Genomic DNA, 25,848 nt, shown 5'->3' with positions numbered 1-25,848 from the left:
AGTTCTTGTGCGAGACTGGATTTATTCATGTTGAAATTGGTAGCCAGCAAGAAGCTTGCGTTACAAGTTGAGAATGGTTACTTGCTGATGTTTTGTCTTTGACTCCTCCCCCTGAACTTTCCCTCGCCCTCTATCTTGTGCTCTCATTGGCTGTAGGTCATCGGCGATGTAATTTCCAGTCAAAACACATTCCACACCAGTGGAGTAAAGTATTTGAGTAAATGTAATTAGTTAGTGTACTTAAAGGGTTAGTTCACCCAAAAATGAAAATTAATTACTTGTTAATTACTCACCCTCATGTTGTTCTACACCAGTTCATCTTCAGAACACAAATTAAGATAAAATCCGATGGCTCAGTGAGGCCTCCATTGACAGCAAGATAATTAACACTTTCAATGCCCAGAAAAAAGACATTTTTAAAACAGTTCATGTGACTACAGTGGTTCAACCTTAATGTTATGAAGCGACGAGAATACCTTTTGTGCACCAAAAAAAAAACAAAATAATGATTTTATTCAACAATATCTAGTGATGGGCGATTTCAAAACACTGCTTCATGAAGCTTCTGAGCTTTACGAAACGTTTGTTTCAAATTGGTGGTTCAGAGTGCATATGAAACTGCCCCCCAGTGGTGAAACATTGAAATTTCGAAACACTTATGACATAACGAAGCCTTGTTTAATGAAATCACATGACTTTGGCAGTTTGATACATGCTACTGATTCAAAACAAAAGATTCATAAAGTTTCACGAAGCAGTGTTTTGAAATCGCCCATCACTAGATATTGTTGAATAAAGTCGTTATTTTGTTTTTTTTGGCGCACAAACAAAATTCTCGTCGTTTCATAACATTAAGGTTGAACCACTGTAATCACATGAGCTTTCTGGGCATCTGAACTTAATTATCTTGCTGGCAATGGAGGCCTCACTGAGGTGCATTAGCAGGTAATTGCTGAATCACGGTTGTTTGATTTATTAGATGAGGACATGACTGCAGCCGGCGATAAGGCCGAAACCAGTACATCCAGTGCAAGAAGGCTTTGACTAGTTAGTTTTATTTTAAGGAACACTCCACTTTTTTTGAAAATAGGCTCATTTTCCAACTCCCCTAGAGTTAAACAGCTGAGTTTTCGAATCCATTCAGCTGATCTCCGGGTCTGGCGGTACCACTTTAGCATAGCTTAGCATAGTTCATTGAATCTGATGAGACCAATAGCATCTTGCTTAAAAATGACCAAAGAGTTTCAATATTTTTCCTATTTAAAACTCAACTCTTCTGTAGTTACATCGTGTACTAAGACCGACGGAAAATGAAAAGTTGCGATTTTCTAAGCCGATATGGCTAGGAACTTTACTCTCATTCTGGTGTAATAATCAAGGAACTTTGCTGTACCATGGGTGCAACAGGCGCAATGATATTAAGCTATGCTAAAAGTGGTACCTCCAGACCCGGAGATCGGCTGAATGGATTCGAAAACTGTAAAACTCAACTGTTTAACTTTAGGGGAGTTGGAAAATGAGCCTAATTTCAAAAAAAGTGGAGTGTTCCTTATTTTATTTTTCCTCTATATTGAAGATACCTTTTTGAAGGATATTGGTTTACTTATACTTTACTTATGTTTACTTGAGCTTAACTGAGGCCCCGTTTACACTAGTGCGTATTTGTTTTAAAATGCATAAGTTTTTCTACATTGCGCCTGTCGTTTACACTACACCAGCGATTTCATACCTCAAAAATGGAGACTTTCGAAAACGCTGCAGACACGTTTTAGTTTTAAAACACAGGGTTTGCGTTTCAGTAAAAATGGACCAAAACGGAGAGTTTTGAAAACGATGGTGTGGCTCCCCCATGTTCGCGCTGCGTATCCTTGACGACTGTGTAAACAATAACATGGAGACTGAACTGCAATCTTTGCTGGCTTTGTTGTAATTTTTAGCAGCCATTGTGCAGTTAAACTCAGCATTTTTTAATACTGCAGCTGTCTACATGCACAAGAGGCAACTGTTTACACTTGTACGCACATGCCCAGAGTGCACGAACAGTCGTGTGACTTCTGCATTTTCGGCAGTGTAGTGTAGACGGAGATCGTTTCTGAAATGCTGTGGAAACGCCAGTGTAGACGAGAATCATTTTCATTTTAAAACGCCGTTTTAAAACGAAAATGCAATAGTGTAAACGGGGCCTTGAGACTTGAGAGTTTGTAGATGTTTAGAGGATGTTGTGTCAACCTTGATTTATTGCAGTTTTGAGGTGCTCAGTTTTATTTTCACTTTAGTTCAGCAACAAATCAATTGTTTCTTATTTTCACTGGCATGTCTCTTAGGTGTTGAGGACTGCAGCCTACATTCAGCATAAGCAAAATACTTAAGTACTGTTAAAATCAGATACTTTAAGACTTTTACTCAAGTAGTATTGGAATTGGTGACTTGTAACTTGTAATGGAGTCATTTTCAATGTAAGGTATGTACTTTTATTCAAGTATGGTTTTCAGGTACTCTTCAGGTACTCTGTGGAAGGTACTCTTCCACACTACATGACCGTCTGCACTTCTCTTTTATTTCATCATTTATTGTTACTTGCAAGCATAATTTGATTGTATTATTATTATTATATTATATTATTATTATTTTTGGTAATTTGTTTAGTACTAAAGTAATATATATTGCTTGAAAATAACAAAATTAAATAAATCAGGGTTTACATGGAGCAATTTGTTTTATGAAATCAATATAAAGTAAAGAACCCTAGTAGGGACACCAGCATCAAATTCACCCTGGTCTAATAAAAAGCCTGCAGTTTCTGAGAGTGAATTTTAATGTAGCTCAACACTGTCACATGCATTCTATCTCACTTTGTCTAAAAGTGTCTGTATGGCCCCGCTGCTGTCACCTCCTGATGAGGAGCAGTACTTTTGAATAAACCTAGCTGTATGACTACTCATACTTTACCCTGAAATTTGGAACAATTTCTCTTTCCCACCCTTTCAAACATGTTTTAAACACTCTCTATAGAGGTGGAAAAGGGCACCTACTGTACTAGCCGTCTGAATTTGACATGGCTCACCCTGGGCAGCTCGCAACTAGCCTTTCATGCTTAAAAATATGCTTTTCTTTTCATCTCTTACCCCCCTTTACAGCCTTTTTTAATACATCATGACTTTTAACTGTACCATACACATTTTTTCTATTATTTCCTGTCTTATAACACAATTTCAGGTACACACTCTTTCTTTTTCCTCTCCTCTATTCTGTTTTGTCTCCCTTTTTATCATGCCAAAGCTTCCACTGTCCTCTCTGCAAAGATTTCCTGCTGAATTTGAAAGCACCTACAGCTAGAATCTTTTAGAGTTTCATGTCCTCTAAATAATTCACAAATATTCTTTGAATGAATCACTCATTTTGAGGCCAGAGGGTATGTTCTATGTTCACTCTCTTGACTATTTTAGAACAATTTTGTTATTTGTTAAAACACAGAGAAGCAAAAATTGCCTTGTGAGAATTTTTTACATTGATAAATTGAATTTACTGCATATATAGGAATTCATGTTAGATAGCATGATGCTGTTCGGTGTCTTTAATAAGTAGCAAACAGACAGATTAAAGGAATTTCAGAAACACAGTGTCCTAGCACTGAGAAATATTATTGTGCTCAATTATCCCTTATTTATTTTGCTCCTAAAAGATCATGTAATCTTTTGGTTTATGTGCAGAATATAAATTAGCATTAAACAAAGAGTTAAGAGCTATATATTAGTATACAGAGCTACTTTTGAACATTCAGTGTTCAATTTTTTCCATGGCTTTAAATGTCATAAGTTTTGCCTTTTGACAAAAATATCCTTTAAATTTAGTCAATTGTGACTAAACTGCATCTCATTTTAGTCAACAAATACATTTTAGTTTCAATATTAAACAAAAGAGTTGATTTTAATTAAGCAACAGGGTGTTGGGCGCCCAAGTTCAGGAACAATGTATGCAGTTTTGTATTATTTATTTGAAAGAATTAAAAGAGCAGTTTCATGCCTATTGTTGTATTGTTTAACTGGTCAAGGTTAATATGGGATTTATAAAGTAATTAGCAATAAGTAATGCTGTACTTTTTATAGTAATTAGTACAAAAATCTAATTACACTGTTGAAGATGTAATAATAGCTAGTAATTCATTAACATTGTTAGTGGATTGGATTACTGATTTTGCTGAAGCTTTTTTTGTGTTGTTGACCCATGAGCCTTGTTTCGATTACACACACAAACAGATTCAGATCGCTGCAGTTGGCTGGTGCGGGGGTGGAGCGTGAGTGGAGATGGCGGGCGAGCATGGGTCGCGCCAAATATGCTGTGTTTTGTAATAAGTGCCCAGTCTTGCTTTTTTATTTCTATTGTTCAGTGGCAATGCTGTTTTTGAGACTGCCAGGTGCTGGAAAGACCCTTACAGCAATTAAAACTGTCTCAGGCTGTCTATGGATATGGCAGCCAAGTAGTATATCACTTTTCCAGATGGAGAGTTAATAATGTTATGTGAATAATTTTTGAAACAGTTTATGTGCCAGAATCATCCTTTTGATTTTACCCTGAAAAGAATGTTAAGTTGATACAAATGAACCTCTGTCAACATATATGGCAGTATCAGAAGTTTGGGGTTTCTTACAGTATGCTCACTAAGGCTGCATTTATTCGATCAAAAATACATTCAAAACAGTATTATTGTGAAATGTTTTCAAAATTTAAAACACCTGTTTTCTATTTTAATACATTTTAAAATGTAATTTATTCCTGTGAAGGCAAAGCTGAATTTTCAGCATCATTACTCCAGTCTTCAGTGTCACATGATCCTTCAGAAATCATCCCAATATGATGATTTGGTGCTCAAGAAACATTTATTATTATTATCAACATTGAACAGTTGTGCTGTTTGTTTGTTTTTGGAAATTGTATTTTTTTTTTAAGGATTCTTCTATCAAATGAAACTGAAAAGGAAAAGAACAGTATTTATTTAAAATAGAAATATATTGTAACAATGTAAATGTCTTTAATATCACTTCTGATTTTATATATATATATATATATATATATATATATATATATATATATATATATATATATATATATATATATATATATATATATATATATATATTGCAAGGATACACTAAATTGATTGGAAGTGATACTCTAATACATACATACAATAAAAAAAAAAATAAATAAATAATAATAATCTTTTTTTTTTTGCAAGTATGTGAACCACTTGCAGAATCTGTGAAAATGTGAATAATTTTAATAAAATAAGAGAGATCATACCCCATTCAAAAGTTTGGGAACCACTGATTCTCAATACTGTGTGTGGTTACCTGGATAATCCAAATGTTTTGTGATAGTTATTCATGAGTCTCTTGTTTGTTCTGAACAGTTAAACTGAGCTCTGTTCTTCAGAAAAATCCTTCAGGTCTTGCAGATTCTTCCATTTTTAAGCATTTTTTGCATATTTGAACCCTTTCCAGCAGTGGCTGTATGATTTTGAGATTCATCTTTTCACACTGAGGACAATGGAGAGACTCAAACTCAACTATTAAAAAAGATTCAGACATTCACTGATGCTCCAGAAGGAAACACGGTGCATTAAGAGCCGAGGGGTGAAAACTTTTGAATTCAAATATCAAGGTAAATTGTACTATTTTTCTTCTGAGAAACATGCAAGTATTTTCTGTTGCTTCCGAAGGGCAGTAATAAATGAAAAACAATGATATTTAAACAAAATATGAAACATTGTGACATCCTGTTCAAAAGTTTTCAACCCACAACCCCCGAATCAATGGTTCACATACTTATGGGGTTATTTTAATAAATTCAGCTATTGTTTTGTCTTGTGAACTAAATGCAAACATCTTTTATGTAAAATATATCTCACTCAGGACAGTACTAAACAAAAAATAACATGCATTTTGTATGATCTCTCTTATTTTATTAAAATTATTCACATTTTTACAGGTTCTGCAAGTGGTTCACATACTTTTTCTTGCCACTGTATTGTATTCAGTCCAGAATATTTCTTTAAATCATGGATAGATCTTTTAAAAAACTCATCATCAGTATTTGCAATATCAGATTTGCTGTGTCTTGAATAATTAAGTACTTCAGACTCACGTAATACAGCACAGAATTGTTTCAGATTGTGATAAAAACCAAATTAATATCTAAAGAATGCAACACGTTGTACAAACACATAAACCTACAAGTGCAGAAGATGAAGGACTATTCTTATCTTGAAAAGCAGCTGGTGCTGAGATTACTTTACCATCATGAACCTCCAAACCTCTGCGACACAAAGAAACACTCAAATACGTTTCGCAGTCACACCAAGTGAAGAGGGGCTCTCCTAAAGTATGTAAAAGAATTTGTCTCTGACTTGCCAAGTAGGTAATTCTCTGTGGTGGTCTGCATTGATTTATTCTTCATTTGTCAAACACTGCAGTCTTTTTTTTGTCTTTTTCCACAAAGGGTTGGGTTATAGAGAAAGCAGTATAACATAATGAAGTGTTCAATTACTGCAACAAAGAGTTCTGTTTTACACTGGAGCAACATCAGCTAACTGCAAACCTTTCTCTCACACACTCTCTCTCTATCTCTCTAAAAGCAAGCAAGCGTTCACAAATTAAAGTCATGCATCACTCCTGCTCATTGTTTTCAAAAGCACAGACAGTCTTTTCTCACCAGTGTCTTGAGAGACATAGAAAGACTCCCTCAAGAAACATCAAGCACACAAGCGAAAAGTCCTGTTGTGCATAACTTTAGTTCTTGCATTTAAATTGGCAGTAACAAATCTCAGTCCTCAAACCAGTGATAGAGCTGTCTGCCGATGTCTGTGATATTAAATTGGATCTGTTGTTGTTCAGGTAGCTATTTCTAAACATGTCGACATATTGACTAACTAGCTGTGTGAGATTCTCTTAAATGCGATCCCAGCTAACTAAAATATTTTTCTAAAAACTGTTGCCAATATTCCCATTAAGTTATAAAAACGTTAATTCTGAATGTTCTCTGAACGTTTCAGTGGTTCAGTGTTTTTTTTTTTTTTTCTAGGCTTGATTGTGTTTATGGGGCACAGTTTAATATGTCTTAATGCTTATTTTTTTTAAAAAAAAGCTGTATATTTCATATATTTTACCTTTATTATTCAACGCTGTTTCCATTGTCATTTGAACGGCTGGTTTGACTTCCTGATTCTATGAAACCACTCCCTCCGAAATACGAGCTCAGATTGGTTAGCTGGCCCAGCGTATTGTGATTCGCTGAAGCGTCCAGAAACGCCAGGCCTCTTACCATTAGTTGTTACATGTGCTTCAGTGGAAATGTAAATAATGGCGTCTAGATTGTCATATCAAATTGAGCCCGAATCAGACCCAGATAGCAGTAATGATGAAGAGGGTCAAGCAGAACCTCTGCAAGCACGGCTTTTTAAAGGACGTTTATGAATAGTAAGTATTTCCGTTTTTATTTGTGTCAAAGTGTTTAGATATGCTGTCACTTGTAAACATTACTGCTGTTTGTTAGCTTTAAATATACGGTTTTATCCTTATTAAAGTTTTACTGTTGCCGAATGACTGAGTAGTAGCATTTTTGTAAAGGTATCGTTTAATTTATAGCATGAACAACTGTTTGTCTATGAACATAGAAGTTTGTTGGTGTTTGTTGGCATTTGTTGAAGCATGCAATAGAATTTAGCTAACTGGCTAGCAAAGCAAAAAAGCGTTGGTCTTTGTTAACATCATTGATGCAACCAAAAAATAGCAACATAATACATTTAAAAGACATGTACAAACAATAAAACATACTTACAGGTTTGGGGACAAAAAACAGCAGCTTCTGCTTTTAAAGTGGGAACTGCTTCGTCATTGAACTTGTATAGATTCTGGAAGCTGTCTTCCACGCCGCATTCAGTGTAGACCAGGGGTCTCAAACTCAAATTGGCGGGGGGCCCTTTCTGATATTGATACCTCATAGGAGGGCCATATTAACATTCAAGCGCAAGACAGCGCAACATTTCAGAAAATTTACTTTCCTTTGCATTATTTCTCATTTACTTTCATTAGGCCTACTAAAATGTTTTTATACCTATACTTTAAATATTTTATTTACATTACTAAATTACTAAAGCAGTGTCTCTCTCATTGTTACAGAGTGTAATATAATTATATAATACTATTACTAATATAATACTAATAATATAGCCTACTAATATGATACTATTAATTGCAATAGTCTGGTGCAACTTCTCACATCCAACAAGGTGCATGGAATAAAAAAACTGTAGCTATATATATCAACTTTATTTTGCCAAAAAATAAAAATCTCTCATTGTTACATACATTATTAGTTTTTAACATTTGGTGGAAGTATTTTCCCTTACTTTATGTTAGCTTAAATAACATTAAAATCTTGCACTGACCAACACTGTACTGAACAAATACAATCCCTGAATACATTTGTACACTCTTCTGTTTCTTGACAGACACCTGGCAGCGCATTTGTCTAAGATGCCGTTTGAACATCGGTAATGTTTAATGGTTGCATCGGACGCGTTTTGGTGGTTTTAAATCGACTCTCGTGACTTAAAGTCGATTGCTTTTACTGTGAGATAGATGCAACGCGGTTGAGAGCGCGGCTCATGGTTGCATAGCAACGACAGACGCCACTGGAGCAAAAGCGCATTGGAAAGGAGAATGCGGTGCGGCGCACTGATTATAATGGGTTCTATTATCTTTTGATGCGTCGCATCACCCTGCGCGCATCTGGTGTAGACAACTGTTCCGCTTCCATAATGCCACGCGACATGGCGTCGTCCACTTTGTTGCATGTTCCCGTGGGCAGGGTTTATGTTAATTCCAGGGTTTATGATGTCACCAACCTGGGAAGAAAGTTGTTGTAGTCCAAACCGTTCGTTTTTGTAGGCATTAAACTGCCACAACTTTAAAAGACAATATCTTTGTTTGCATTGAACTTTCAGCGCTGTAACTTTGCAGATACTGTTTATGCTCAAGCAGCAACATTACACACTAACTAAAGTTAAAAAAGTGAAATCGCAATGAACCACCCCTTTAAGAAACATTACATTTGATCAATTTTCTAATTTCTAATTATGGGTATGTTAGATTGAAAAATGTCAACAATGTAATTTTGTTACTTCGTTAACAAACAAACAAAAAAAAACTCACGGATTTCATCAAAAATATCTGAATGTTCTGAATATGAACAAAGGTCTTACGGGTTTGGGATGACATGAGAGTGAGTAATTAATGACAGAAATTTCATTTTTGGGTGAACTAACCCTTTAAAGGTGCAGTGTGTACATTTTAGGGGGATCTATTGACAGAAATGTGATATAAGATACATAACTATGTTTTCAGTGGTGTATAAAGACCTTACATAATGAACCATTATGTATTTATTACCTAAGAATGAGCCATTTTTTATCTAAATACATCGCGGGTCCCTTTACATGTTAAGTCGGCATTTTGCGCCAACATGTTTCTACAGTAGCCCTAAACGGACAAATACTTTACAGAGTGCATTTCCTCATTGTGTTGTTGTTGTTCTTCTTCGTTGGTGTTTTTAGAGGCAGCTTGCATCATCACGATGTTGAATTTACACAAAGAAGAAGTAGTAGTAGTAATAGTTGTCTGGTTTATTAGAAGCAGAGAACATTCTTTGTGAGAAGTAAGAAGAAACCTCATTGCTTGATTGGCTACTCTCTCAGGGTCCTTACTGTCCTTACCAGTGCCTGAATTCATGTACGTGATATACTGGTTCACGACCTAGGAAACTAGGGAGTTAATTGAGATGCACCCTTTTATACTCACTATAGCACCCCCTGTGGCAGTGCTGGGAAATGCAAAACTCATTTATGCTGTATTATGAATGCATTTGTACGGACATTAAATTAAATTTAAATTAAATTGTATGCACAATTTACTAATTTGTTCCTTCGATGTACTAAATCGTGCACACCACTATTTAATTCCCTCGATTTATAAATCATGCGCATACTTTATAAATCGAGGGAACGAAATAGTAAATTGTGCGCATGTTTTATTTAATCAAGGGAACGAATTAATAAATCATGCGCACGATTTAGCCTACTATGTATGCATGTCATGTCCGGGGTTCCGTACATTTGGGCATATTTGGGACAGCATTTATGTACTTGCATAGAGTCTGTTTTGGTGTTTAAAATATTGAGCACACACACAGTTAATCACTTTTGTTAATGTTTAGCTGTTCAAAACCCAAGTCCAGTTCTGCTGTGTGAAAGCTTTTTTTGTAGTGAAACTCCTGGGGCTGAATAAATTCTTCTTTTGGCTTCGTTTTCCCATTTTCCTGGCTTCAGAAGATAAGCCGTAGTATGACTCCAGACCCAATTACAGTATATTTACTGTGGCCTGCATTAATATTTACACCCTCTGAAGGGATCGTTTTTAATTTCACTTCTGTATATGTCCCACAGATCCATTTTGATAAGGAGCTTTCACATATACTGCTGTTTAGGCCGATCTTAAGGATAGTGCACTGCGTAGGGAGACAGTGAAAGTACATATGCATTGATTATCTGTTTGACACCATGCCAGATTCATTACTCTTTACAAATAAGAGACAGTGTTTGCAGGGAGTGTTCATATTCACAATCAATTAAATGGTACAGGAAGAAGTGTTATTAAGTAAAAGAGATATCAGTCATTCTATTGATCTGTTTAGTTTTGCTTGAATCATGACTTTGATCTTCTAATGAGATCCAGTAGACAGGCAAATTAATTAAAAATACATTTTTTCCCCAATTTGGAGATAAACTTGGAAATAAACCAATCTACGCCCAGTTGCTCCAAAATCTCTTAGACTGCAGATTCTGGCGTTTACTAATGAAATGACATGTTTAATGTTAGATTTAATACTGTAATGGCTGTTCAGATTAATGTGGGCTGGGGAATAATTTATTTTGTTTAGATTTATTTATTTTATTTTTTCTCTCTTTTAGAGAGACAAATGATCAAATATTTAGAGAAAAATGCACACTGTATAATCAGTCATCGTAAATGGGTAGATAACATGATCTCACTTTAAAAAGTGCTTTCTTTAAAAACGATCACAGGATTAGGACAATGAACAATCAATTGCAGACTCTTAAACTAAACTGGATTATCTGTTTAATAAAAGCGGTGCTAATCTCATCAATTTAATGATTGATGAAAAAGGTATTTTTGTCATCGATAACAAATACAATGCAAAAAAGATGCATCATGACAATAACTAAAACCCACTTGAGCTGAAAGTGCTGAACACTGGTAAACTGAACTAATTAACTAGAGTGTTGATTAGCTCACTCAAATGCATCTTATGCTAATTAAAATATAATATACTCAGTTTTTCATTGTGACAATTGGTTAAAAAAATAAAAAGAAAGAAAAAAAATAGAAAAGTAAAAAGTAAAAATAACACAACAGAATTTTGACAAACTTTAAAGCACACTTTTATCAAAAAACAGAAACTAGTATGGAAAAAAAATGATTTAAATAAAGAGTTTTTTATCTCACAATGAACTCAGAATTGTTAGATATTCTGAGGAAAAAAGTATTTTCTCAGACTTTATAACTCGCAATTGTGAGTTTATATCTCCCAATTCTGAGAAAAGAAGTCAAAATTTCAAGATATAAACTCGTAATAGCGAGAAGTCAGAATTGCGAGATTATAACTATGACTTTATAACTCACAATATCAAGTTTATATCAAGTTTATTTATGCCTCTCAAGTCTGAGAAAAAAAAATTCAGAATTGTGAGATAAATGTTGCAGTTTTCTTTATTTTTTTTATTTTGTGGCAGAAGCAAGCTTCCATAGAAAACAAAAGAAAAACTTGCAGGGAAGTAATTTTATATCATGTAACGTATCATTTAATGTGTTTGGAATTATTTAATATTTACTTTAATATTCAATGAATGTTTAGCAAAACTTTATCATGAGTAGAGGACTGCCTCCATTTATTCAGGAATATGTAGTGAGATAAAAAGGGCCCTATTTTAACGATCTAAACGCAAAGTGTGAAGCGCACGGCGCAGGTGCACTCAGGGCGTGTCCAAATCCACTTTTGCTATTTTAACGACGGAAAAACGGTCCGTGCGCATTTTTGAAATGGGTTGTCCCTATTCTCTTAATGAGTAATGGGCGTAACGTTCAATAAACCAATCAGAGTGTCATCTCCCCTTCCCTTTAAGAGCGAGATGCGCTTGCACCATGGCGAATTGCTATTTACATGCCGGAATTTGTTGGTGGAAAAGCTGAACGCTTTTCAAGCGAAGAAACTGATCTGCTCGTGCGCGAAGTTAAAGCGCGCGAGCAGATCGTCTACGGGACAAGCAGGATATAACATTATATATATTATATAATTATATATTATATAACATATAACATTATAAAATACACTGACTTATTAAACACACCGATTCAACTGAGGAGTTCAACGAGTGATGTTTTGCTGAAATTACCTGTTAAGTGGCCAGTCAATCTTTCAGTCGTCTGCGTTGGATGCAGGCTTTCAAATAGCTCCGCGCGATCAGTCAGTTAATATGTGTGTGTATTGGCAAGATTGTTCAATTAATTAGCCAGTTTCGTTCATCATTATAAGCAGTAATAGGCTGAATTGAAAATAGGTATCCTAATTCTAATACACACAATGACTATTCATCATTACATTTTTATATTTATGTAGCCTACACAATAATATTCTTTTACACTGTAATCCTTTTGTTTTTAATATTTGGCATATTTGTGTGATGCGTATCCCTGTGTGTAATAAGCAAAGTCAACGCGCACTGTGGACGCGCCCAGAGGCGCAGTTTCTACCAGCGCGCTCCAACAAAAAAATATTGCGCCACTGACTTTAGACTTTAGACCAGGTTTGAGTTGGTCTATGGCGCAGTCTATTTTCAGCTCCTTAAAATAGCAATGCGCCTGAACACACCTCTTTTTTAGACCAGCACGCCCACGGGCGCACTAACTGGCGCAAATGCATTTACTAATTTAAGGACGTGGCGCTGAACGGGAAAACACGAACGGCGGCAGACGCAAACTAGCAAACACACTTGCGCTGCGCCTTGCGTCGCATTGCGCCGGGTGTATTATAGGGCCCAAAGTGTGGATGCAAATGGATCTGTAAATGGAAAAACAGCTCCAGCTGCATATACGATTATGCTTTATTATTTCTTGAAGAATGAAACCTTTAAAGACATGTCACTTTTTCTTTTCTTTTTTTTAATTGCTGGTCTCTGCTGTCAAATGAATAGAGAAAGAGACATCTTAAATGAAGCAGAGTTGATCATTTCAGACACAAATGATTGGTGGTGATCAGACCTCCTGAGATGAATCTGTGAAAATGACAGCTAATCAATTTGGTCTTCTTTTTATGCTCAGGCCATCCCTAGTAAAACAGCGAATGGGAATCTGTCACACACACACAAAGTATTAAAAAGGAACTCTTGAAGGGTGAGGGTGAACGTCATTTCATCAAGTACAACATGTTCCCACATTCCAATCAACCAATCAGATTTAAAGGACAATTTTATTTTGCTTAGGCTTACAACCAGGGTTAGGTGTTATTCACTTATCTTTTCCCTCTGATTTTAGGGATATGTTATGATTAGGTTTATGTTTTGGGATAGGGTGAGGACTACATTTTTGGACAGGAATGTTGTTCCAGGATCAACAAAATATGTTGATCTAGGAACAAGTCTTACTTTGCAAAATCGGGGTGACCAAAGATGTTACTGAAATGAACTGTGACCTTTTGAGCTCTCGCTATCTTCCTGTCTGGAGTTAATAAAGGCTTAACTGTTCTTCTTGACCTCTGTAATGCTCTTGTCGGTTGGCAGAAGCCACTGTCCATGATTCTCCACTGACTGATAGTGAGACACTCTTTGACACTCTTACTATGAATTTAATGCCAGTATCTGTGAAACATTTAACATGACATTTTTGAGATGTAGTGCGTTTTGTTGTAACAGTTTCTCTGTGACTCCTGTGTTAGCAGACGGTCCTCGGCCCTTGCAGAAAGAGATAACCTCCCTCAGAGCCTTCATGCTGCTGTTCCTCAAACAGCTCATACTGAAGGTAAGCATCATGTCATGTATTCACATACTATATAACTGGATAATATGTCTGGGAAATATATAACTGGGAAAGTCTATGCCAGGGTACTGGAGAGGAGAATTCGGCTTCGGATCCAGGAGGAACAATGCGGTTTTCGTCCCAGGAGAGGAACACTGGACCAGCTCTATACCCTGCTAGAGGGTTCATGGGAGTTTGCCCAACCAGTTCACATGTGCTTTGTGGATTTGGAGAAGGCATTCGACTGTGTCCCACGTGGTGCCCTGTGGGGGGTGCTCTGGGAGTATGGGGTTCGAGGCCCTCTTCTAAGGGCTGTCCAGTCCCTGTACGACCAGAGCAGGAGTTTGGTTCGCAGTAAGTCAGACCTGTTCCCGGTGCGTGTTGGACTCCGGTAGGGCTACCCTTTGTCACCGGTCCTGTTCATTAGCCAGGGGCCGGAGGGAGTCCGGTTTGGGGACCATAGGATCTCGTTGCTGCTTTTTGCAGATGATGTTGTCCTGTTGGCTCCATCAAACCAGGACCTTCAGCATGCACTGGGATGGTTTGCAGCCAAGTGTAAAGCAGCTGGGATGAGAATCAGCACCTCCAAGTCCGATGTCATGGTTCTCAGCCGGAAAAGGGTGGTTTGCCCCCTTCGGTTTGGTGGAGTAGTCCTGCCCCAAGTGGAGGAGTTTAAGTATCTTGGGGTCTTGTTCACGAGTGAGGGAAGGATGGAGTGGGAGATTGACAGGTGGATCAGTGCAGCTTCTGCAGTAATGTAGTCGTTGTACCGGTCTGTTATGGTGAAGAAGGAGCTGAGCTGTGAGGCAAAGCTCTCAATTTACCAGTCAATCTACGTTCCTACTCTCACCTATGGTCATGAGCTTTGGGTCATGACCGAAATAACGAGATCCCGGATACAGGCGGTCGAAATGAGTTTCCTCCGCAGCTGGGCGCTCCCTTAGAGATAGGGTGAGGTGCTCAGTCACTCGGGAGGAGCTCAGAGTAGAGCCGCTGCTTGTCCACATCGAGAGGAGCCAGCTGAGGTGGCTCGGGCATCTGTTCTGGATGCCTCCTGGACGACTCCCTGGGGAGGTGTTCCGGGGATGTCCCACCGGGAGGAGGCCCTGGGGAAGACCTAGGACACGCTGGAGGGACTATGTCTCTTCGCTGGCCTGGGAACGCCTTGGAATCCCCCCGGAAGAGCTGGAGGAAGTGTCTAGGGAGAGGGAAGTCTGGGCATCTCTGTTTAGACTGCTGCCCCCGCGACCCGGCCCCGGATAAGCGGAAGAAAATGGATGGATGGATGGATGGATAATATGTAGCATATGCATACAAATCCATCCATCCATCCATCTTAAAGGACCTGAGATATAAACTTTCCCTTATACACTAATATAATTTTTCAGGCTAAAATAATACCTAAAGTCAGTTTAATTGTAGTTTTGTGCCTGTATCGATTTATCGAAGTATAGAGAGCATCAGCACTAGGGCAGTTGCTTTGGCATCTTTTTGTTCTCATTCACCAGCCCCAGCTGTTTGCAATTTTCTATCAGGACCGTACAAAAAAAGTGTACACTTGTTCAGACCAGTGCTAACATATCAAGAAATCTGTCAGGTGGCCAAGGCACAAGCAAACAACAATTAGCTCTCAAGCTGCCTGTGCTCTCGCAGTAATGGGAAACGTGTGCATTCATCAGCAGCGCTCCAACCAGACAGTTCATGCTGCTTTCCTAATAATAAGAGACAGCTTATAAAAGTCAGGACCCAAATTCGCTGTGAACGTTAATTTCAGCAAACACAAACATCCTCACTGAATTTTAACTCATTGTTATTTTGTGCTTTATTTCTTCTTTCTGTTTATATTTCATAGTTTGTCAGCATGCTGATGGGAGTAGCAGCTTATAAGTGCAGTTTGGGTGTTAAACAAAAGCATATTGCAAAAGTAGCACCTCTCAGCATTTTGTTATAGTTTTTTTTTTTTTTTTTCATTCGTCAGGACCGAGGTGTTAAAGAAGATGAGCTTCAAAGTATTCTTAACTACCTGCTGACCATGCATGAGGTGGGTCTTCACCATATTACTGTACATATATCTGACATATATCTGTTTTAGCAGATTTCCTGTTCTTTCAGGTTCTTAAATGGGCCCAATTTTACACTACATAAATTAAGTTTTGACTGTCAAAATTTCTAATCATTAACTCAAAGACTTCCTATTGCACTTAATCTTTAGTTATTTTTATATGGATTATAGTAATAGACTACACACATTTCCAAACATCCAGCTTCAGGTTAATATCTGATTTCTTGAGTCCTGACTGAGAATAAGACCAGAAATCAGATACCCAGATTTTGAATAATTTTTTCACAATTTGAGTGCAAAAAAAGTCATTTTGTATATATTGTATATTACTGTATATTTTTTTGTATAAATAATTATGAATAATAATAATAAAAAAACTACTTTAAATCAAATACAAAAAATGTACAGTAAGGCTTTTGCTTAAATGCATGAAATTAGTTTTGTAGTTGAATAAAATTGGTGCATATGTGTGTATTATTTTTTGTAGAAAACTAAACTAAAAAAAAAAAAAAAAAGTTATTTTCTTAAATGGTAAATATAGACTGAGTAGTGAAGGAAAGTCACCCAACAAGTGTCCAGCAGAGGCTACCATTCAAAGGTTTGGGGTCAGTAAGATGTTTGGAAACAAATTAATACTTTATATTGATCAAGTTAAAAAGTGACAGTAAAGTAAATACTCACAATGCAACCAAATACAGAAACGCGCTGCAAATACTCATAATGAATACAGAAACGTGCTGCAAATACTCACAATTCAACCAAATACAGAAACGTGCTGCAAATACTCACAACGCAACCAAATACTGAAACACATTGCAAATACTCACAATGCAACCAAATACTGAAACACGATGCAAATACTCACAACGCAACCAAATACTGAAACACGCTGCAAATACTCACAATGCAACCAAATACTGAAACACGATGCAAATACTCACAACGCAACCAAATACTGAAACACGCTGCAAATACTCACAATGCAACCAAATACTGAAACACGATGCAAATACTCACAACGCAACCAAATACTGAAACACGATGCAAATACTCACAACGCAACCAAATACTGAAACACATTGCAAATACTCACAACGCAACCAAATACTGAAACACATTGCAAATACTCACAATGCAACCAAATACTGAAACACGATGCAAATACTCACAACGCAACCAAATACTGAAACACATTGCAAATACTCACAACGCAACCAAATACTGAAACACGATGCAAATACTCACAACGCAACCAAATACTGAAACACATTGCAAATACTCACAATGCAACCAAACACTGAAACATGCTGCAAACACTCGCAACCAAATACAGAAACACACTGCAAATATTCACAACGCAACCAAATACAGAAAAGTGCTGCAAATACTCGCAATGCAACCAAATACAGAAACACGATGCAAATACTCACAATGATTACAGAAACGTGCTGCAAATACTCACAATGCAACCAAACACTGAAACACATTGCAAATACCCACAATGCAACCAAATACAGAAACATGCTGCAAACACTCACAACGCAACCAAATACAGAAACACACTGCAAATATTCACAACGCAACCAAATACAGAAAAGTGCTGCAAATACTCGCAATGCAACCAAATACAGAAACACGATGCAAATACTCACAATGATTACAGAAACGTGCTGCAAATACTCACAATGCAACCAAATACTGAAACACATTGCAAATACTCACAATGCAACCAAACACTGAAACACACTGAAAATACTCACAATGCAACCAAACACTGAAACACACTGAAAATACTCACAATGCAACCAAACACTGAAACACATTGCAAATACCCACAATGCAACCAAATACAGAAATGCGCTGCAAATACTCACAACGCAACTAAATACAGAAACACACTGCAAATATTCACAACGCAACCAAATACAGAAAAGTGCTGCAAATACTCGCAATGCAACCAAATACAGAAACACGATGCAAATACTCACAATGATTACAGAAACGTGCTGCAAATACTCACAATGCAACCAAACACTGAAACACACTGAAAATACTCACAATGCAACCAAACACTGAAACACATTGCAAATACCCACAATGCAACCAAATACAGAAATGCGCTGCAAATACTCACAACGCAACTAAATACAGAAACACACTGCAAATATTCACAACACACCCAAATACAGAAAAGCGCTGCAAATACTCACAACGCAAACAAATACTGAAACACATTTCAAATACTCACAATGCAACCAAACACAGAAACACGCTGCAAATACTCACAACGCAACCAAATACAAAAATGCGCTGCAAATACTCACAATGCACCCAAATACAGAAAAGTGCTTCAAATACTCATGACGCACATACGATCAGGATGTTAAAATAAACAAAAATCACTTTTCACGTCATTGACAACACCTTATGAGCAGACATTGAACAATAAGGAGTCCCAGCCAGGTTTGTCACTTATTGGGGTCCCCTTGAAACATTTCCGATGTGGTCTGTCTGTGCTTTTTGCAGCGTGTTTCTGTATTTGGTTGCGTTGTGATTATTTGCAGAACATGTGTTGTCAAACTGATGAAGATATATATTAAGCAGCACAACTGTTTTCAAAATTGATGATAATAATATGTGTTTCTTGAGCACCAAATCAGCATATTAGAATGATCTCTGAAGGATCATGTGACACTGAAGACTGTTATAATGATGCTGACAATTTAGCTTTGACATCACAGAAATAAATTACTGTATTAAATAAATTTTTTTTTATGGTAATATATTTCAAAATACTACTCTTTTTACTGTATTTTTGATCAATTGAATGCAGTCTTCTTTCAAAAACATTTAGAAATCTTACTGACCCCAAACTTTTGGACGGTAGTGTGATCTCTTCTATACTGTTTGAGTATCCCAGAATGCACCTCATGAAGTGAGGTGAACACAATTCTAGACAAAGGGTGGCAACATTGAAGAAACTCAAATATAACATGATTTGATTCATTTAATATTTGGTCACTAAATAATTTATGTACTGTGTACTTACTATTATTGCTATTATTCTAAAATGTAGAAAGTAGTCCTATTAAAGAATGATTAGGCCTGCACAAACATTTAACTGATACCATGTGCTTTGGGATTGGAATAAAAGGCAACTAAAGTGTGCATTTTAGTGTAACTTCACTAATTTTCAACCCACTTTATATTGTTACAATGTCTGTAGTATGTACATTAACAATGTTTACTCGTCCCTATGTTACCTGGACCATTACGCTCACATTTATTTGTCAGCAAAAGTCTGCTGGATGATGAAAAATCCATAAACCGGTATTCTTTTGACATACCCAGGGCTTTCTTGAAAACTTCAAATTATACTTCCGCATTTTTGTATTCCAGCTCACAGATAGTCAGAGCAACAGAGAGTCATTAACAGAAAAGTTATTGTAAGGGGAGGTTTATAACTAAAATTGTATAGTACTATGTCTACTCTTTAAACAGCATTATGGTAATAATGGAACACTATGGCAACAGCTTTCTTACCTGTTTTGCTTCCAAGGGCTAAAACACTAAAACACTGGCCTAAAACACTGTGTTCATGGTCATCCAGTTTGAAATGTTGTCTACAAACATGGAGATATTTATTTACTTTTCAACCTTTAGCTGCTGCCTATGTGCTGAATCCTTCACTGGAAACCGAAAGTAACTCATTCCTGCTAAACGTTTACTCTTTTAATTCTTGCACCCAGGAACAATACAACTCGACACCATTACGACTAAAAGTTTGCTAAGAAGTATTTCCTACTAAAGCAATGCTGTATTTGACTCTGGTAAGCGTATCCATAGCAGACTGATGGAAGTGGCCTTAGATGGCAACATGCCCAGTGCATTATGGGTGTTGAAGTTTTCCTGCCTATTAGGTGAAAGGGAAGACAACAGCCTTTTTTCTCTGTTTTCTCTAGTCAGCAGGCAAAAAAGGCAGTTGTATTGAAAGCCCATTTTGTCAGCGGTGAAGTACCCCTATAAATGCAGGATGTGTGTTTATGCCTTTTACTCAATTCAGGATGAGAACCTCCATGATGTTCTTCAGCTGCTTGTGGCCCTCATGTCTGAGCACCCTGCCTCCATGATTCCTGCATTTGACCAGAGAAACGGCATCCGGTAAGAAGCCTCTTACTCCACGCACAGTCAAATTTCATTATATTTCATCTTGTCTCCCATGATGGAGTTGATACAATCATGAATTATTCACAAGACTCGACATAAGATTTGCATTGATATTTTCATATTTATTTATTTTTTTCTGACAAGCGGGACAAAGCTCACACCCTGTATGTCAAGCTAATGAAATATAGATGGATTTGATAAAGTTTTGGGTTTGGCTCAAAATAACTGATATGACTTTGATGAACAGCTTCATAGTGGTTTACACAATTCAATTTCCTCTTGAATATTACTTATTGCCTGCCAATTTCTAATTTGTTTAGAAACTGCCCCTTGATGCATTGAAATAATGAAGTGTTTGGCACTTTCCCACTGGTTCCTATTTTTAACACAATATTTAGTGAATTAATTCATAATAATTACTTTTTAGTTTTAATTTAATTTTAATTTATTTCCAGGGTGGTGTACAAACTTCTGGCTTCCAAGAGTGAAAGCATCCGAGTTCAGGCTCTAAAAGTTCTGGCATATTTTCTCAAACACTTAGGCCACAAGTGAGTACATCCATTCGTCTCTTTTCCAGAGTCACTTTCACATACAAAGTCTTCCAAGAGTCATTATCTTTTCTCAAGTGAATCCGACAAGGTGAAATCTGTGGTTGCATAAGGACAGAATCCTCAACTGTAATGTGTTTATGACATTTTAAAGTTCTTCTGATAAGTATTCTGTAGATGGCTCCAGGGCTTTTGTTGAAAAAGGTACCTATAGTGAAATACTCTACCTATAAGCCTCTTCTTTTTACTACTGTGTGATTATGTATGTTGATATTTCTGAGTGTGTATATAGAGATGGGTGGTATGACGGAATTTTTTTTTTGTTTGTTTTTAAATCATAGTAAAATGTACTTTTATATTATAGTTGTAGTATATACAATTATATATACACTAAACAAAATTATAAACGCAACACTTTTGTTTTTGCCCCCATTTTTCATGAGCTGAACTCTAATCTAAGACTTTCTATGTACACAAAAGGCCTATTTCTCTCAAATATTGTTCAGAAATCTGTCTAAATCTGTGTTAGTGAGCACTTCTCCTTTGCCGAGATAAAACCAGTCAGTATCTGGTGTGACAACCATTTGCCTCACGCAGTGCAACACATCTCCTTCGCATAGAGTTGATCAGGTTGTTGATTTTGGCCTGTGGAATGTTGGTCCGCTCCTCTTCAATGGCTGTGGGAAGTTGCTGGATATTGGCAGAAACTGGAACATGCTGTCGTATACACCAATCCAGAGCAAACCCAAACATGCTCAATGGGTGACATGTCCAGTGTGTATGCTGGCCATGCAAGAACTGGGATGTTTTCAGCTTCCAGGAATTGTGTACAGATCCTTGCAAGATGGGGCCGTGCATTATCATGCTGCGACATGAGGTGATGGTCGTGGATGAATGGCACAACAGTGGGCCTCAGGGTCTTATCACAGTATCTCTGTGCATTAAAAAAAAACATCAATAAAATGCACCTGTGTTCGTTGTCCATACCATACGCCTGCCCATACCATAACCCCACCGCCACAACATTGACATCAGCAAACCGCTCACCCACACAACGTCATACACGCTGTCTGCCCTCTGCCCTGTACAGTAAAAAGAGAACACCTCTCCAAAGTGCCAGACGCCATCGAATGTGAGCATTTGCCCACTCAAGTCGGTTACGACGACGAACTACAGTCAGGTCGAGACCCCGATGAGGACGGCGAGCATGCAGATGAGCTTCCCTGTTTCTGACAGTTTGTGCAAAAATTCTTTGGTTATGCAAGCAGATTGTTGCAGCAGCTGTCCGGGTGGCTGATCTCAGACGATCTTGGAGGTGAAGATGCTGGATGTGGAGGTCCTGGGCTGGTGTGGTTACACGTGGTCTGCGGTTGTGAGGCTGGTTGGATGTACTGCCAAATTCTCTGAAATGCCTTTGAAGACGGCTTATGGTAGAGAAATTAACATTCAATTCATGGGCAACAGCTCTGGTGGACATTCCTGCAGTCAGTATGCCAATCGCACACTCCCTCAAAACTTGCGACATCTGTGGCATTGTGCTGTGTGATAAAACTGCACATTTTAGAGCGGCCTTTTATTTTGGCCAAACTAAGGCACACCTGTGCAATAGTCATGCTGTCTAATCAGGATCTTGATATGCCACACCTGTGAGGTGGATGGATTATCTCGGCAAAGGAGAAGTGCTCACTAACACAGATTTAGACAGATTTGTGAACAATATTTGAGAGAAATAGGCCTTTTGTGTACATAGAAAAAGTCTTAGATCTTTGAATTCAGCTGAAAAATGGGGGCACAAACAAAAGTTGCATTTATAATTTTGTTCAGTGTATATAACTAATTAGTAAATATAATTTATATATATATATATATATACACACACAACTATATAATTATTGATGAATAATTGCAATATAATTATATAATATATAATTCAAATATTTTTTTTTATTTGTAATATTTAGAAATAATTACTATTTAGAATTATTATTATTATTTATTTATTTTTTTAATTCTGATTGAATGAGCCACAGAGCTGATAAACACACATGTGACCTCCTGTCATTTGTATTAATGTAGCAAACTGTGACATTGCTTGGCAACCATAAACAACTAAACTATGCTTGATTCTCTGTATTTTTGCATTGCATAATCTGTCCTTGTCGCCCTTACATGTAAATAATGAATAATGTAAAACATTCCTGCCCACTGATAGTCGCGCAAGTACTGTATGTACTGCAGTACTGAAAATCTGTATTGCATTCTACCATTAACATTATGTGTGTGTGTGTTGGTGTGAGGGTAAGTGCATGCGTAAGACCGTTTCCCTTAAATGAACACTTACAAAAATATAAAGGCCATCTAAGCTGTTTTTAGAACTTTACAAGCCCACTGACATTTGCAAACTTGTACTGCAGTTAGCCTAGAGTGCACATAAAACCTTTTTTTGCACATTTGCTTTTTGTCATCATTAACGTATCCATCGTTGAGTTGTTACCATCCTGCATGCTCACAGGCACTTTAAAACATACTCTTTCCAGGTTGTCATTTTACTGTACAGCCCCGATTTGTCTGTACTTGCTATTCGGTAGGATTGCATTTAGGAGGCTTGGCATCCTGACAGTACCTCAGCATGATGTGCTGCTGGATAGTTTGTGATTGTGAAAGTCACAGCTCTTCCAATATGAGAGCGTAGAGGTGGTTGCTTCGTTATTCTGTGCGAAAAACTGAAGGTACCTGACACCATGCAAAAGGTGCCAAGCTCAGTCGCTATCAAGGCCTGTTCCTGCTAGCTTGACATTAGCTGTGAGATGTATGAATGTTGGCATTTTAACTGCAATATGTTTTTGTATTTGTGTGTGTGTGTGTTGTCACAGGAGGAAGGTGGAAATTATGCACACAAACAGTCTCTTCACACTTCTTGGGGAGCGATTGATGTTGCATTCCAACACACTGTCGATAACTACATACAACACACTATATGAGGTAATATAAAACAGATCTTTCTGTTCTGGATGCTGATTGGTCCATATAGTATTATAGCTAAAATATACAATTTAATATAAACATATACAAAACTAAAATGAACAACTGTGATGTAAAACTTAATTTGTTTTATTTTATATAAATCCCATAGCAGATCTAGGCAGGTGGAGCTGGGGAAGGAGGAGGGTTTCAGAGGAACTCTGATAGTGATAATTTATTCCTGTGATTAAAACTGAATTTTCAGCATCATTACTCCAGTTTTCAGTGTCACATGATTCTTCAGAAATCATCCTGATATGTTGATTTGCTGCTTAAGAAACTTTTCTTATTATTATCAATGTTGAAAACAGCTATTCTGCTTAATCGTTTTGTGGAAACCGTGATACATTTTTTAAGGACTCTTGAAGAATAGAAAGTTATTATTATTATCTGCATTTCTTTGGGTTACTAGTAATTAACTTGTGAGTCAGTTGAGTTAGTTTTTATGTCTAACTTATTTATTTTATTTGGTTCCATCCTATATCCACTACACAAAATATTTGAGTTTTCATTTTAGTTTTAAGCCATCTTCATAATTGATGCTTAATCTGTTCTATTAATATTTCAGATGAATTAACATTCATAAATCTCATCGTATCCATTTTCTGTCTAGATTTTGACAGAGCAGGTTTGCACACAGGTCGTCCACAAGCCTCATGCTGAGCCCGACTCTACTGTGAAGATCCAGAACCCAAGTAATTCTTTCTGTCAGCCCATTTATTCTTTTTGTGGACAGGTCCTAATGCATTTACTGTCATCTGTGGAAGTTAAAAGTTTACTAGTGAATGATTAAACATTTGCTTCTATGCACAGACTTCAGCCAGAGCAAGCTCATTGGTTCGCATCTGTGTCAATCAGACAAAACTCTGCTTTGATTGGCTGAATGATTAATGCATGTTCTTCTATTGGTTGTCTCAGTGATTCTTAAGGTGGTGGCCACACTGCTGAAGAACTCCACGGCCAGTGCGGATCTGATGGAGGTGCGGCGTCTTTTCCTCTCTGACATGATCAAGCTCTTCAGTAACAGCCGTGAAAACAGACGGTGAGGGTCTCTTCCTGTCTCGCCCCATCCCCCATGGCAGCAATTAACCGCCTAGTGAACGAATCAGAAAAGAGAGCAGAAAAAACTGACGTTCTCCCTTGTTGTTGTGTTTAATGGGCACCACCGTGATGCTAAATAATCCTCAGAATTCTCGCCGTGTTTCTCTCACAGCAGATGTTTCAGTGACACATGCGGGTCCACACCAGTTTCACTGCTGTCCTGTGGCTGTTGGTTTTCCTTTTCTTCTCTCGAAAGCTGCATGCAGCATGCTCCTCTGTGCTGTCACAAGTCTGGCAGTCAATCAGTCGCCCAGTGTGTGCTGAAATCTCAATTGGCTGTTATTATTACTTTTCATCATCTCCATCATTAAGTTCTACAGTGAGCCAATCAGAAATGAAGGGAAGGAGCTTTTTAGACTTGATGAAGCCATTATGTCTCCAAAGTGCTTTCTTAAACGTCTGTAAACAGTGGCTGGTAACAAGACCTGGCATTTGTCTTCACTATTAATGGAATGGTTCATCTAAAATGAAAATTGTGTCATTATTTACTCATCCCCTCTATGCGGCTTTCTTTCTTCTGTGAAATGCTAAAGGAATTATGAAGATTCTGCTGTACACTGTTCTCTATGCAATTATACCGAATGGGGAATGAAGCCTCAAAAACGTTGCAGAAGCACCATAAAAGTGTTTCACATGACTCTTCTGAAGCCATACAATAGATTTGTGGGAGGAAAAAGATCCAATTTTCTCCACTCATATTCTTCCCTTTCAGTGAGTTGTTAATCCGCTGATGGATCATTGAGTTGGTGAGTCAAGAACCAGAATCAGTTCAGTTCTTGAACAGATCTTAGAGAGCGTCATT

At 37.3% G+C, this 25,848-nt stretch overlaps 1 protein-coding gene across 1 annotated transcript in view; it reads left to right on the top strand.

Annotated features, from left to right (window-relative positions):
- nbeab (neurobeachin b) overlaps window positions 1-25,848 on the top strand; it is a 377,709-nt gene that overhangs the window by 130,985 nt on the left and 220,876 nt on the right. The window contains exons 14-20 of the mRNA XM_067364674.1: window positions 14,071-14,150; window positions 16,126-16,188; window positions 20,273-20,370; window positions 20,832-20,924; window positions 23,798-23,906; window positions 24,559-24,640; window positions 24,864-24,987. Coding sequence (XP_067220775.1) covers window positions 14,071-14,150; window positions 16,126-16,188; window positions 20,273-20,370; window positions 20,832-20,924; window positions 23,798-23,906; window positions 24,559-24,640; window positions 24,864-24,987 — 649 coding nt within the window. The remainder of the gene's footprint in view (window positions 1-14,070; window positions 14,151-16,125; window positions 16,189-20,272; window positions 20,371-20,831; window positions 20,925-23,797; window positions 23,907-24,558; window positions 24,641-24,863; window positions 24,988-25,848) is intronic.

Source organism: Chanodichthys erythropterus, chromosome 17 (assembly GCF_024489055.1).
Source record: "Chanodichthys erythropterus isolate Z2021 chromosome 17, ASM2448905v1, whole genome shotgun sequence".
Taxonomy (NCBI): domain Eukaryota; kingdom Metazoa; phylum Chordata; class Actinopteri; order Cypriniformes; family Xenocyprididae; genus Chanodichthys; species Chanodichthys erythropterus.
This window is presented reverse-complemented; position numbering and strand designations above follow the sequence as displayed.